Genomic DNA, 15466 nt, shown 5'->3' with positions numbered 1-15466 from the left:
TTGCTATTCTTGTGAGTGTGCAGTGGTGTCTCATTGCTATTTTAATTGAGATTTTGGGATTATTAATGATGTGGTATAACTTTATATATTTATGTATGGTTATTTTTATTTCCTCTTTTGTGAGATATGACTTTAAATCTTTGGTCGTATACTATTGAGTTGTCTGTTATTTTCTTGTTCATTTATTGGTGTTCTTTACAAATATATTCTAAATGCAAGTACTTTGTTGATGATATATTTTGCAAATATCTACACACAAGAGTTTTTAAAAACATTACCCAAATCTTGTGGCAGACCAATTAAATCAGAACTTCTGTGGGTGGGACAGGGGCATTTTTAAATGTTCCCTAGGTGATACTAATCTGCTTGTGTGAGGAGAATGAATAGGAGTTAGTGTAAGAAATGATTTGCTAACTATGAAAATCATCTCTCTGAAGCAGTTATGATAGTGCATTTGTGGACTATCTCTGGAGTCAGATAGCTTAAGTGTGCTCCCAGGCTCTGATAGACTTTTCTGTGCTGCAGTTTTTCCATGTGTAGAATTGGATAATAACATCAACCAGATAGTTTTTGTGACTACTAAATGAGCAATTATATGTAAAGTGCTTAGAACTGTGTGTGGTACATAGCAAGTGCTCAGTAAGTATTAGTTATCATCATTATCATCATCAAAAGATTAAATTACCTGCTTTACAAAGTAGCGAGAGCCAATATCTTCTTTAATGAGAAAGCATCAGAAACCTTTCACTAAGATCAGGAATCAAGGATACTCTGTCTCCTCCACTATTCAAAATTGTTCTAGAGGTATTAGCCAATGCAACCAAACAAGAGAAATTAAAAACAGGTATAAGAATTGATAAAAAAAAAAAAAAAGTAAAACTATCTCTATTTGATGATGATGTGATAGCATACCTAGAAAACCCTAGATAATCAATGATTTTACTTAAACAATAGAATAATTCAGTAGTGTAGGAGAAACAATATTGACAGGCAGGAATCAATATCCTTAATATATACAAACAATAACCAGTTAGAAGACATAATGGTAGAAAAACCTCATTTACAATGAAAACAAAGAAGATTGAATATTTTGGAATAAACTTAATGAAAAGGTATAAAACTTGTAGCTGGAAAGCTTTAAAATCTTTCAGGAGAAAGATAACAAGAGTAGACTAGAAAACGGGAAGACATCCCCTGTTTTTGGATAGGACAACTAAACATTATAAAGATGTCAGTTCTCTCTGAACTAATTTATAAATTTAACACACCTTGCTAAAGCTTTTTTATGGAGTTGAACAAGTTAAAGTGAATTAGATATGAAGCAGAAGTTCAAGCATAGTATGAAAAATACTGAAAAAGAAAAGAATACTGGGGGTGGGGGGGAGGAACCAGCCCTACCAGACATTAAAACTCACTATAACAGCCTCTGCAGTTAAAACAGTGAGATACTAGTGCATGAATAGATAGTGGAATAGAATAGAAGGCCCAGAAATAGACCCAAGTAGGTATAGAAATGTAGTATAAGATAAAAATGGTATCTCAAAACACTGTGAGTTATGATGGATTTTTAAATAAATTATACTTTTTAATAAATGACGGGTAACCATTTAGAAAAAAGACAATTATATTCATACCTCACACCAAATGTGAAAATAAATTCCAAATGGATCTGGGATTGAAGTGTAAAAATTGAAACGATACAAGTACTAGAAGAAAACATGGGTGAATTCCATTTTATACTGGTTTTCTAACTGTGACTCAAAATCCGGAGGCAATTAAATAAAAGATTGATAATTTTTACCGTAAATAAATGCTAAAAGTATGCATTCTAAAACAAAAAACAAAAAGAAAAAACAAAAAATACACCATAAACAGAAGATAAATGACAAACTGGGAAAATATCTTTGTGATATACATCACAGAGGACTAATATACCTAATATATAAATAACTCTTAAAAATCAAAGGATAAAGGGACAAAAACCTGATAGAAAAATAAGGAAAAGATAAGAACAGACAATTTACCAAAAAAAAAAAAAAAAAGACAAAAAAGTCTCTTAAACATATGAAAACTATTCAAACTCACTTATAATTACATAAATATAATTTAAAACAATTCTGAAATTGTCTCCTCTCAGGCTGACAAAAATTTTAAAACACCATAATATATTGTTACTGAGGTTGTGAGGAAGAGTTCTCTGTTATATATTGCTAATGGGAGTGCAAACAGGCATGACCGTTCTGGGAGAGAATTTGGCAATTCCTAACAAAACTACACTTATTTTTGAAACAAAAATCCTAATTCTAGGAATTTATTCTGAAGATACACCTCCAGCAATATGAAAATACATATGCATAACGTTTACTGCAATACGTTTAAATTGTAAAATATTAGAAATGTTGTAAGACCCATATAAGAGAGTGATTGAATTAACTATGGTGTATCCACAGTATGGATAATTACGCAGCTATAAAAAATGAAATATCTCTATAAACGGATATGAAGGGACTTCTATGATATCCTGTTTAGTAGAAAAAGTAAAGTGCAAAAGAGTATATGTAAGGAAGAAGGAGATATAAGAAGGTATGCATATATCTGCTCATTTTGCAAAAAGAAATACAGGTAGTTAAACCAGAAACTATGAGATTGGTTATTCACAGGGGATAGGTAGGTACAAGGTAGAAAGACTGGGAAAATGGGAACAGGGAAGAAGGAATGAGGGAGGAAAGCATATATTTTATGTAGTTCTGACTCTTAGAATCATGGTGACGTTTCATATACCCAAACATAAATAATCAAAATCAAAAAGAAAGTGGGAGGAACAAAATGTAAAATAAAACGAAAACAATTAACCTAAGTAAATGGGGACGATTGTATTTTGACTACAAACTGTAAGGTTAAAGAGGGGGAAAAAAACTGTACACAGTTATTATACTCCAGTCAATACTTTTTTTTCCCCCACAAGAGTGTAGGTTCACAATTCTAAAACTATTTTATATGTATACCAGGATTGAGCAAATAAGTAAATACATTTGTGGAGAGTGAGAACCAGTTGTCTCACTGTCAGAAAAAGAAGTAATGAATAAGAAAAGGGAAAGGCATGAATGAATCCAATGGTATTTGATTGGATGTGGAGGTTTCAGTGCAAACTCATGGTATTAAATTATTTATATAGAGAAACTGTTATAGAAATATAGGTGCGTACATAGCCATTTCCTAGATCTTTCCAATGATAAGGTCTAAAAGCAAGACACCCCAGTTGCAATGAGCATGCCTAGCACCCAATGTTGGTTTCTAAATACCATTTTCCAATAGAAGGAACCAGAACTCCTTGGAAAAATGGTTGATTCTAAGGATGGGTCAGGAATAATACAAGATGAGGATGGAATATCTTGTGCTGCTAGAAAGTAAAGAAGTGCTAAAAAAGATGAGGATAGCCCCTGGATGGATATAGGCATCACCCTGAAAGAGCTTCCAATAGTCGTATCTATGACAACTGAAGTAACAAAATAAAGAATAATAGTATGGCTTATAACTTACAGATTAAAACAAAATCTTTGAGCCTATACTTATATAAATAAATAAGCAAATGAAGGAGAAGAGATAGCTTTTTCTTACAGGAGAATTCCAATAATATATAGACAGAGAGAGAGAGAATGATAGAAATAGAAAATTACCTTCATATAATCGTTGCAAGCAAGATTTATCAATGAAAGCTGAAACTAGTGGGCAAAAGTATAACATGAAACAGAATATTTGCATAGTTTTATAATGTTGCCCTGTAAGATACTTATAAATTACAGAGGAAAAAATAGTACTTTACTTGGAGAAATCTGGAATACATCACCTTTACGAAATCAGGATCATAAGACATATCAACATCATGTACCTCTGGATCTAATGAGCTGGGAAGGGCAAACATCACTTCTGTGATATTCTTGCCAAAAATGCATAACTTCAATTGAATCAATAGAAAACATAACACAATTGAAGGATATTCCAGAAACAGAACAAACTAGTCAGTAATTCAGAAGTACCACAGTCATAGAAGACAAGATTGAAGAATTGCTCTAGATTGGGAGACTGAGGCATAATAGCAACAGATGCAATATGGGATCTGGGATTAGATTCTGGACTAAAAAGAGGACATAAGCAGGACAACTGGCAAAATTGAAATAAGATCTATAAATTAATTAATTTCCTGATAATTACGTTATTGCCATATAACATGTTAACATTAGTGGGAGCTGAATGAAGGGTATATTAGCACTCTCTGTACCATTTTTGAAACTGTTTTGCAAGTCTAAAATTAGTTCACAATAAAAAGTTTAAAAAGTGTAGTGAATTCCCAGGCGTTTAAGTTCAAGTAAGGGGTAACCACTCAATAGGACGTCGTAGAAGAGATTCAAGCCATAAATGGGAAGTTCCAGTATGTAACCTTTTAAGGTCTCCTTAAACCATGAGGTGTTTTTGAGAATGTTAACAAAATTCTTCGTTTAAAACAAAGGTGAATTAGGGGCGCCTGGGTGGCACAGCGGTTAAGCGTCTGCCTTCAGCTCAGGGTGTGATCCCGGCGTTGTGGGATCGAGCCCCACATCAGGCTCTTCCGCTATGAGCCTGCTTCTTCCTCTCCCACTCCCCCTGCTTGTGTTCCCTCTCTCGCTGGCTGTCTCTATCTCTGTCGAATAAATAAATAAAATCTTTAAAAAAAATAAAATAAAAAAAAAATAAAACAAAGATGAATTATAAAATTCCACACAAGCCTTGATCCGATGGTAATCCCTTGAATTTGTAGAAAGTCAGCAATTAAACAGCTCAGTTTTACCTCATTTCAGCAATAATACATGCTGTGACAATTACAAATTGTTTTGAAGTATTTGAAGTAGTTTACAATGAAACCCCCTTAGCTTCAACTATCAAGACTTTAAGTACTTGAGAACAAATTTACATTCATGGATGAGTTTTCAGCAGCACTCCAAGCAGCCATTCTAAACTGTACCAGATAATCTCAAAAAGTGCTTGAACAATTTAACGCAGGTGGAAAATATACTCTTATACAAAGAAAAGCAGATTCCAAAAGAGTATAAGCAATGTGATCCTGTTTTTGTCAAAAATAAGAATATATGCATGGGAAAGAGCCTGAAGTTTAGTGCTTTTTCTTTGCTCACCAGCAATTTCTAAATTTTCTACAATAATTGTATTTATAATCACAAAATAATAAAAGTTATAAATATTTATAAAAAAGAAAGCAGTGTAACAGTGAGTAATGAACTGACTGCTTTAACAAATGGATTTAGCTAAATATAAAATATGTATACTGCAGACGGTCATTTGGGTTAGAATGACTGCCTTCAGGCTACAAATAGAAGTTGATAAGTGAATTTTTCTCCTACAGTCACTTCAGTTAAAAATGTCAAAAATTACTCAGAGAACAGGTTTAAGCATTTGCAGTTATTAAGTTAACAATGTCACAGAAAACACTAATATTTTATGCCTGATTTAATTTATAATAGTCTATTTTTTTTTTTTAATGAAAAGAGAAGAGGCACTGTTTTTAGGAGAGGTAAGAGATATGTGTACAGGTAGCCCCCTCACTTATCCAGGTATCAGTTTCTGTGTGGTTTCAGTTACCCATAGTCAACTGCCGTCCAGAAGCAGATAATCCTCCTGGGATATCATCAGAAGGTCAGTGGTAGCCTAATGCTGCATCACACTGCCTATATCACTCACCTCACTTCATCTCATCATGTAGCATTTTATCATCTCACATCACCACAAGAAGGGGGAGTACAGTACAATAAGATATTTTGAAATTGAGAAAATGACCACATTCACATAACTTTCATTCTAGTATATTGTAGTTGTAGTTATCATTATTAATCTTTACCGTGCCTAATTTATAAATTAGACTGTATCTAGATTGTTTGTATCAGGGAAAAAACATAGTATATGTAGGGTTCTGTGCTATGTACATTTTCAGGCATCTACTGGGGGTCTTGGAACATATCCCCCATAGATAAGGGGAGACTACTGTATGGGAATATTTTCTTCTAGTCTTAGTTTACTTTATGAGGCATATATTATAGTGGAAGGAATTAATTTTGCCCTGCCCTTTAAACTAGTATTTACCTCCCCGTGATTAGATGCTAATGCAGTACTAATTAAATTATAATGTGCATTTGCATCAACTGGGGATTCTGATTCTATAGGTCTGGGACAGGACTTTTTATTTCCATCAGAGTCAGCTAGGGCTTTGTCACAAATGCAGACTCTTGGAGCCCACCTCAGATTTACTCAGTCACAATCTAGCTTTTAACAAGATCTCCATTTGACTAATTTGTACAATAAAATTTGGCATAGTTACAGCATATCTTTGTTTCTGATTTATTATATTAAATGAGTTTCTAGAGTTTTAAGAGAACACATTAAAAGAAAAGAAAATGGAATTCATTGATGGGCTTTGTATTAGAAAATTAGAGTGATCACCCACCAAGCCGCCAAATTATTTTATGAGTCCAATTTTCTTTATTTATAGATGACAAAACGTTTAGGTTCTGGAAAATCATTATTTCATTTGAGGAACAGTCATACCACGGCTACCATATTAAAACTTTGTGGGGCGCCTGGGTGGCTCAGTCATTGAGCATCTGCCTTTGGCTCAGGGCGTGATCCCGGCATTCTGGGATCGAGCCCCACATCAGGCTCCTCTGCTGGGAGACTGCTTCTTCCTCTCCCACTCGCCCTACTTGTGTTCCCTCTCTCGCTGGCTACATCAAATAAATAAATAAAATCTTAAAAAAAAAAAAAAACTTCATAACTGAAGAGCTCTGACATTTCTATTTTTTATGAATATTTTAACAGTGAACTTCTTAGGATTCTACCTATTAGGGATCCAAGAAGAAGTAATTGTGTGGTTAAGTTTAACAGTAAATTTCAGTCTTACAAGCACTTACCACACTGATAAATTTTATTGGATCACATTTACACCTACTGAAGCCATTCTATTACTATCTTCTTTATACCTTAACCTCGATCTGATGCTTTCACTTCCAGGATTTCCAACAGAATACACTGAAAATTTGTTTACTAATATAAACTCTAATAGCAATGTGTATTGTCAAAATAAGGCTCACTAAATATATTTTAAATCAAACCTAATTTTTTTAACCCCAAGAACAAAGAATACACACTATAAATTGTAGAGCAATTAAATATGAACTGATAGATGGAGCCTAAATATTTGAAAGTACAATTGTAGAAAATCAGAAGAGATAGTATTTAAAAAAAACAACTTACTGTAGTGTCCACTGCAGTCTAATGTATCACTTTTAAGATACATAAGTTAACATTGCTTTCAGAGCAAAGAAGGTACTTGGGAGAAAAATGAAATGAAAGTGCTTTCTAAATCACCATCTACTCCCATGAAATATCTGCTGGTGAAGAACAGGTTACATGTTAAAACCTGTCTTTGGTCATGGAAAGGTTTTCATAAGCTTTTCGACCCTACATCTATTTGGGTTATGTGTTAACCTTCAAGTCCGGAGGCAATTTTGCTAAAGGCAAGTCATATCAATAATATCAGCCTATAATTTAAGAATTTCTTACTGCTGTTTGAAAATTTATAACAGTATTTCATTTCATTTCATTTCATTTCAGTCAGTCTGAAAATATAAATTTTATCTTTCCTGAATGTTCTCTATTTTATCACTAATCATTTTTTCACAACCACTATTTTAGATCAATTTCCCAAACTACTTGTTCTTCACAGATACTAAAATATTAATACTTAATTAAGCAAATTCTTATAGTTGAAAGTTATTGATTAGTATTTGTTCTGGATTGATTAAAATTTTGTGCTTTCTATATATCATTTTCTTTTTTTATTTATAGAGGCCTATGGGTAAGTTGTGTTTCATTATGCTCATACTACAGTATATTATGTGTAAAGTGTCTGATCCTTTCACAAGTTTCTAGGGTAGTTAACGCTCCAAACTATAATCAAGACTTTTAAATGAGGACTATAAGTTGTGATATTTTAGATGATAATTTCCAATGTTTTGACAAAATACATTTTTAAAATGGAGTCATTTAAAGTAATGTTAAGTGGGGAAAAAAGCAAGTCCCAGATTAGGGACAGTATGACACCACCTTTAGAAAGTTCTAAATAAGCAAAACTAAATAATATATTGTGTTAGAAATGCACTCACTTGTGATAAAACAATAAAACAAAAAGCATGAGCAAGATTCAGGATAGCTGTAATTCTTAAGGGGTAAGCTTGGGGATGGGACAGAGAAATAGCACGCCAAAGTAGTTCCAAGTTATTGGGATACATACATACATAGACACACACACATAAACACACAAAACATTGTGTCATAAATATTACCTAATAATTTTTAAGTGCAAGAAAACCAGGAGGGTTACATTATTCAGGAATAAATTGATGATGAAACTGTAGGAATTTTTCTCTTAGCTGGGGTACCATTTTGGGTGGGACTCGATCCCAGGATCTTGGGATCATGACCTGAGCCAAAGGCGGACACTTAACTGACTGAGCCACTCAGGCGCTGTTATCCAACTTACTTTTTAGATGGTGATACTAGAGTAAGATTAGTAGCTTTAATTTATCACTGAGAATAAAGGAAGTCTCGGAGTATTCTGCCCATATGCATATTTGGTATTATGTGGTCATATTTTGATCAATGAATGCATTATTCCTTGCACATATTTGTGGAATTATGTTTTTGTTTTGACAAGTGGACTTTGATTTCCATTGAATCTTGTAGAAAAAGGCTCCTCTCCCTAGTCAGTCAGTAGTGTGGGAAGCAAAGGCAATTTTAATTGCCAGATTTGAGAGTCTGGAGAAAAGAACAATCTCATATCAATATTACAACACAGTTTCAATAAAATAAGAAGTATTCCTCATCATTTAGGCAAGCTGGAACCTAGGAGAAAATGGGACAAAATTAAGGTGCAAATTCTTTCAGTTTTATAAAACATGAAGCCATTCTTCTGTCCTGAAAGGAATAGGACATTTAGCAGAGCTTGCAGGGGCTCACTTGGGTATATTCTGGAATAGATTTTTTTTCCCCCTGCTGAGTACTGGAGGGGCTAGTTCTAGCAAGACTAATAGGCAAGCGGTCTAGTATAATTGCAGGACTACCCTCCTCACCACTAGCTATATAAATATTTGCCTTTATGTAAAAAAGAAAACTTCCCTTGGGCACTTGTAGAATAATACTTTTTGGGTGGGAGAGGGAAAAATAAAACTTACAAGTTAACTAATTTGAAACAAGTTCTGAGAGTCTAGTTGGAATTTACACAGATTACTTGAGGTTAAATTAGAAAGCTCTAGCCTTCTTAAAGAACCTGTTTAATTCTGCCAATCCCAAAACATATAGATGAATGAAAACATGAACATGAATGAAAATGTATAATTTAAAAAATTTAAAAGTCCCTCAAAGGAACACCTTGAAATAAAATATAATATTATGGAAATAAAGCAAGTGAAATTAACCTTGGACTTGATTGAAATAAACAATTGATCATTTTTTTCATGCCTATCATATTTGATCTCACTTTTAAATTCACAGAAAGAACAACCTTTACTGTACCTGACGAGGGGTTCTTTCTGATTTGCTCCTACACCATTCCCAGTCTGAAAGGTCTGGCTTCTGACTCTCCTCATGAGAAAGTCTTCTTTCTGGCCCTTCCAAAAAGGTGGTTTCTTCATAGTTAATATCATCTCCTGTTTTTTCAGAAAGCAGTGGATCAATGCCCTTTTCGCTGTGGCAATCCTGCTTAGCCTCTGTAATATCAGTATTCGTGCATTTGTTGATCCCTTTTAGCATGGAACTGTCCCGCGAGGGTGCGGTGCTGATTTCCACTTTTATGGCATTGAAGATATTACAAGTGTCTCTCTGAGAGTCTTTTGTAGTATTGCATTCAGAATTCATGAGATTGTGATAGGATGTAGAATTTTCATCATCATCATAGTAATCTTCACGTGCTATTTTATAAATCCCATAACTCCGTTGGAATGATAGATTGAATTCAAAGCCTCTCCTCTTGGCTAAATAAAAACAAAAACAAAGTTCCATGGTTAGGAAGGTAGATATAAACAACAATTGGATATATGTAGTGAATAAAAATAGGGAAGTGCAGTCAAACTGATTACAAGAATTTAAAAACTATCTTCATTTCCTGTCAATTATGCAAAGCAATTATACCTTATCAATTCAGGGTGTCTTATCACTCTGGGCCTAACTTTTCTCACCTGTGCAATGAGGGGCTTAAAATACATAGAATTCCAAGAACCCTGCAATCTTTAAAGCAGTTTAATGAAAAAAGTTTAACCATAAATTTGAAAATTCTCACATATATACATTTTAGTTTTAGCTTTTTCAGTCTACCAATTATCTGTACATTTCTTTATTTGGGGATAAAAGATATTGTTTATAAATTTTATTTTGCTAGAAATTATTAAGAAGGTCTTAATATTATATAAGTTATTCAGCTGACAATATCACCAACAGATATGACTGTATTAAATATTTTGATGTATGCCACTCCTAACACCTATATGTTTATAAATGCATACATTAAAAATTAGAAAATGCTGCAATACAGTTTTTAAACTTTATAAAATAACATTCATTTCTGATACCAATAAATTTGGAGTGAATTGTAAAAAGTAATGAGTAGATTTATACTTCTGTGATCTAAAGCACTTTATAGCAGGTCTCTAAACCTGATTAATTACAAGATGAATTTAGCAGGAATGCATAAAGCTTTTTATGGTTGAAGCCAAGCAAAATGCAATGCTACTGTAATGCTAATATAGTACTACTAGTTGGTAGATATGGTACAAAGTCTTAGTAGAATAACAAGTGAGAATGTGAAAGAAAATGATATAATTTTTATGTGTGAATGTCATTAAATACTAGATCATTTTATGTATTAAGAATGAAGTTACATCAAGGTGATAGACAAAATGCAATTTAATGTTTTGGTTTTCATCTTTCAAAACGTGGCTGATTTCAAAGTATTTTTCTTCTTGGATAGCTGCGTCATATACCAGACATTTAGCTATCCTTGGTGGAAAAATCTATGAAAAGTTATAAAATTTCTATGGGAACAACAGATAAAATTTGATTCATGTTACAGTATATCCTAGTGTCATTCACATGCTGATTCTATTACTGAAATTTTCTCAGAACTGAAGATTTACAAAGCAATTCTGCTGACTGAAAATTGAATTTATAGGTATCATTCATTATTTGAGCCAAAATATTCATTGTTTGAGCCAGAACAAAAACAAGAATTTCTGTCCAAAGAAAATGGAAAAGTAGAAACATATGTTAATATTTTATACACTCTTATGTATAGTTCTATTTACTTTTTCTAGTAATATAGTCCAGTAAAATTAAACTGGGATTTTTAACCTACTTCAACAGTGTGAAAGCTGAAGGAACTAAAAGGATGTTTTAATTATTGATGGGTTTCCCTTTTCTCTAAAAAAAGATACAAAGTGGCAAATTGTCAATTCAAGGGCAATAAGCAAACAAAAACTTATAAATCCCAATTTTATCATGTAACACAATAAAATTGATGTCTGCGGCTATGTATCTTAATAGCTGTGTAGTATAATTATGAAATTTGTAAAGCAAAAGTGAGTAATGTTTTTGAAGGAGTGTGTAGGCTGTCTATGGAGAATCTGCCTCCATGTCATGAAATGCGAGAGGTAGTCTGAGGTAGGCTCTGAGAAGGAACTGAGATTGTGTTGGACACCATGGAGAAGCAGAGAACTCCAGGGCTAAGTTATGCACATAGGTCATGTCATTTAACACAGCAACAACCCTACATAATAAAAGGCTTATTGAGGGGCGCCTGGGTGGCACAGCGGTTAAGCGTCTGCCTTCGGCTCAGGGCATGATCCCGGCGTTCTGGGATTGAGCCCCACATGAGGCTCCTCCACTATGAGCCTACTTCTTCCTCTCCCACTCCCCCTGCTTGTGTTCCCTCTCTCGCTGGCTGTCTCTATCTCTGTCAAATAAATAAATAAAATCTTAAAAAAAAAAAAGAAGAAGAAGAATTACTTAAAAAAATTACTTAAAAAAAAAAGGCTTCTTGATTCTATTTTACAGGAGGAAACCCACTTAAGATTACTTAACTGGTAAAGAGATTTGAATTTAAAAGCCAACTGACTCCAGAATTTGAGTTACTAACCTATATGTGAAATTGCTTTACCGATAATTAGACCCATGAGATAACTAAAGGTAAATTCTGACTGAGATAACTAATGGAGATAGTAGGTTATAACAATATAACAGTTGACAATGTTGGACTAATAACTTACCAGAAACTTAAAGACCCTCAGAATAGTCAGGATATTTTGAAGTCTATATATACTTACAAAGAAATCAATGTAATGTATTCTGAAAAGCTAAAGCCTGGACAAAAGTCTTTTGCTTTTAACCACATCTTGCTAATTGCAATTTGAAACATAAGTATTTATATCAGCTTATAAAAATAATTCTTCAGAATGATATGTCACCAGATATTTTGATTTTATTTAAAATAAAAACAGTATCTGATTTTACGGAAAATCTTTAACTGTTTCATTAAAAAAGAAAATATCATCTCATGCAAACAAAATGAATGTGAAAGCCATATCCTTCCCATATATTTTCCACCTGAGACCTCTGTGTTAAAATCATTTTTTTAACACTTTTGTTTTGAGACACTAGGAATACAGGTTAATGTTAGAAATAGGAGAGATTTATTAATCTGCAGATTATTTCCCATTACTGACATCCGTTTTTTGATTGCATGTATCTTCATTTCCATTCACTAAGGCTAAGATGTAGAATTTACATCTGCAAAATGAAGCTATGGCAGATGAGTCAGGAAGCTTCCTTGTTTCTGGAGTTCCCTGACAAAGAATGTAAAAGGGGAATCTTAGTTTGTTAAGGGGGAAAAGCCTAAATATAAAACTGAAGCCATATTCCCAAAGAATCAAGGCACTTGATCAGGCACTTGCCTACCTGAGGATGAACATTTTTGGGATTTTGAAATTCTGTTCTCGTGTCATCTTAGCAATAGGAAAATATATGATGGGTTCTCAGACAGTGAAAATATATCATTCTTGTTCTCAGAATTTCCCTGCGGCAGAACCTGGGATCATAAAAGAGAATGGAGCCATTTGGACTACAAGCATTTTAAACTAATGTTTCTCACAATGTTTGATTTTGGAAGCCATGCCTCTTTTTATAAAGCTACACATTTCAGGGAATTTCTTCCCGGAAATTTTAAATGCAATTAAGAGCAATGGCAATTTTCAAGGAAAAATACTGTTTTGATCTTGAAAGGCATGGTTTTAATTTCAGAGGTGAAACATTAATGTAATTATTGATTCTGTCAGCCTGCCATAGGCTCCTCTATCTTGTGCAGTACAAGATAGAATACTTCCTGGACCATTTGCAGTGACAGGTCTATTGCATTGCTTTGTTTTCAGCTCTGATACAGGTGTCCTTTACTTCTTAAAAATGACTGCCCCCACATCACTTCACTAAGACTTTTCATTTTCTCTGACATTGAAATTTCATTGTCTCTCTCACAATCTTAAATACTATAAGACAATGCTGGCTCACTAATTCAGTGGCAAAATGTTAACATTTGATAGAATGTTAGAACTTCCAGGCTTGTAAATGATTTTTATATATGTTCTATGTGACTCAAAAGGATTTATTATTAATTTTCTGTGTCACTATTGCTCTAGACATTAATCTGCAGAAACACATAATTGTTATATACGTTCTATGATTATTTTATTTTAAAGACATAGATGAATTTGGCATCTGTTAACAATAAAACTTTGTGGCATCCTTAAAACTAAAGAAATCTTCTGGTCATTTGAAAAATATCTAGACATATTAAAATTTAAATGTCATCAATACATGGAAAATAACCAGTTCACGATTAATTAATGTTTATGAAATAACCCTGTTGTAGAATTGATTTCAGAATATACTTTAATATTCTCCAGTTTCTATACCTCTGGAATAGTCCGAGATGAACTATTTTTGTTTACCTTTTTTTCCTCTGTTAAAGAGTAATATACTTGCTTATTCTGAGCAAAGGACAATTAATGGAACAGTTAATTCAGCATACACTAATGCATTTTTAGATTTATTAAATGGTAGAACATACTAATATACTCTTTTCTTCCTGGCAGAGTCAAAGTATAGAGGTGATTCCTCAACTTTTCCTGTCTCAGTATGGAAACACTCACACTCTAGAGAGTTTTATAATAATATAATTGACCCCACTCCCATTCTAGGTATACTCTTTAGAACATAGTTTTTTGTTGTTATTGTTGTTTGTTTGTTTAATGTAACTGGCATGGCTATATTCGTATATGAACATACATGGACAAATTCTGCCAGATTTTCCCTTCTTGAAATTGAGTTTTTTGTGGTTTCTGAAAGTAGACATATACACTTAAAATTTGTTTTCTTTTTGTCTTTTTTTTTAAGATTCTATTTTTAAATAATCTCTACACCCCCTGTGGGGCTCAAATTCAAGACCCTGAGATCAAGAGTCTTATGCTCTACCAACTGAGCCAGCCAGGCGCCCCTTAAAATTTGTTCTTGAACTGTTTTCAGGCACTCTAGTTTGAAAACTTTCCAAAACCCTGGAAGAATACAATAAGGAAAAATAATAAAAATTCTGGTCCATTAAATAACAATAGGCTATAATATAATGCGTTTTTAACTCTTCAAAGAGATGAAGTCTCTCATACATAAACTTGGGAAGGGAATTTATTTTCTACTCTGGGCTAAGAACTAAGGTGGATATAGCATATAAGGGCCTTTTTGACTTCATACTGTGTTGAGTAAATTCTGTCTATTCCTTTCTTTCCTAAAATAATTATTCAATGTACAAGTACTTCACAGAGTTATTTTAAACCTGCCACCTTTAAAACTTACCCCAACACTGTGCTAGGAATTGTTTCACATTATAATTTCTTCCCTTTATTTACCATTTATATGTGTCCTTGGATTTGTCATTCCCTACTCAGACAACTCAATAGACCACTTTTCTGTGTTTGACTGTATGCTTATTGCTCCCAACCTCCACACTGTCAAGGACTTACTTTTTTCCCCATCAGATGCCACTGTATATGCGTTCTGCTTACAGTTGATGATGCAGCCACAGGGCAAGTGGGTCCAGCATTTGGACAAGACAAACACTGGGGTTACAGTGGTGGCCAGCAGGGTTAGTAGAAAGCTGAGTGTCTCGAAGGGAGGGCTCTGAAACCCCACCACGTGCTGAACCATCATGTGGATCTGCAAAGGCAAAGAGCTTCAGACCTATCCCAGGATAAAATTTTCTACTTTGCCAAGCCTTTCCCCCAAGCATGCTGCCCCCCCCCCCCCTCTCCCCGCCTCCTCTCCCCCCGTC

The 15466-nt window shown here is 33.7% G+C and overlaps 1 protein-coding gene and 1 long non-coding RNA gene across 2 annotated transcripts in view; one reads left to right on the top strand and one right to left on the bottom strand.

Moving 5' to 3' along the window:
• LOC103677670 overlaps positions 1–15466 on the top strand; it is a 332269-nt gene that overhangs the window by 51326 nt on the left and 265477 nt on the right. The window lies entirely within an intron of this gene.
• Positions 1–15466, bottom strand: part of GPR149 (G protein-coupled receptor 149) — a 55854-nt gene that overhangs the window by 38413 nt on the left and 1975 nt on the right. Inside the window, exons 3-4 of the mRNA XM_008706922.1 lie at positions 15159–15351; positions 9616–10073 (exon numbers count right to left, since the gene is read on the bottom strand). Coding sequence (XP_008705144.1) covers positions 9616–10073; positions 15159–15351 — 651 coding nt within the window. The remainder of the gene's footprint in view (positions 1–9615; positions 10074–15158; positions 15352–15466) is intronic.

This window comes from Ursus maritimus, unplaced genomic scaffold, assembly GCF_017311325.1.
Source record: "Ursus maritimus isolate PB19 unplaced genomic scaffold, ASM1731132v1 scaffold_20, whole genome shotgun sequence".
In the NCBI taxonomy this organism is placed as follows: Eukaryota; Metazoa; Chordata; class Mammalia; order Carnivora; family Ursidae; genus Ursus; species Ursus maritimus.
This window is presented reverse-complemented; position numbering and strand designations above follow the sequence as displayed.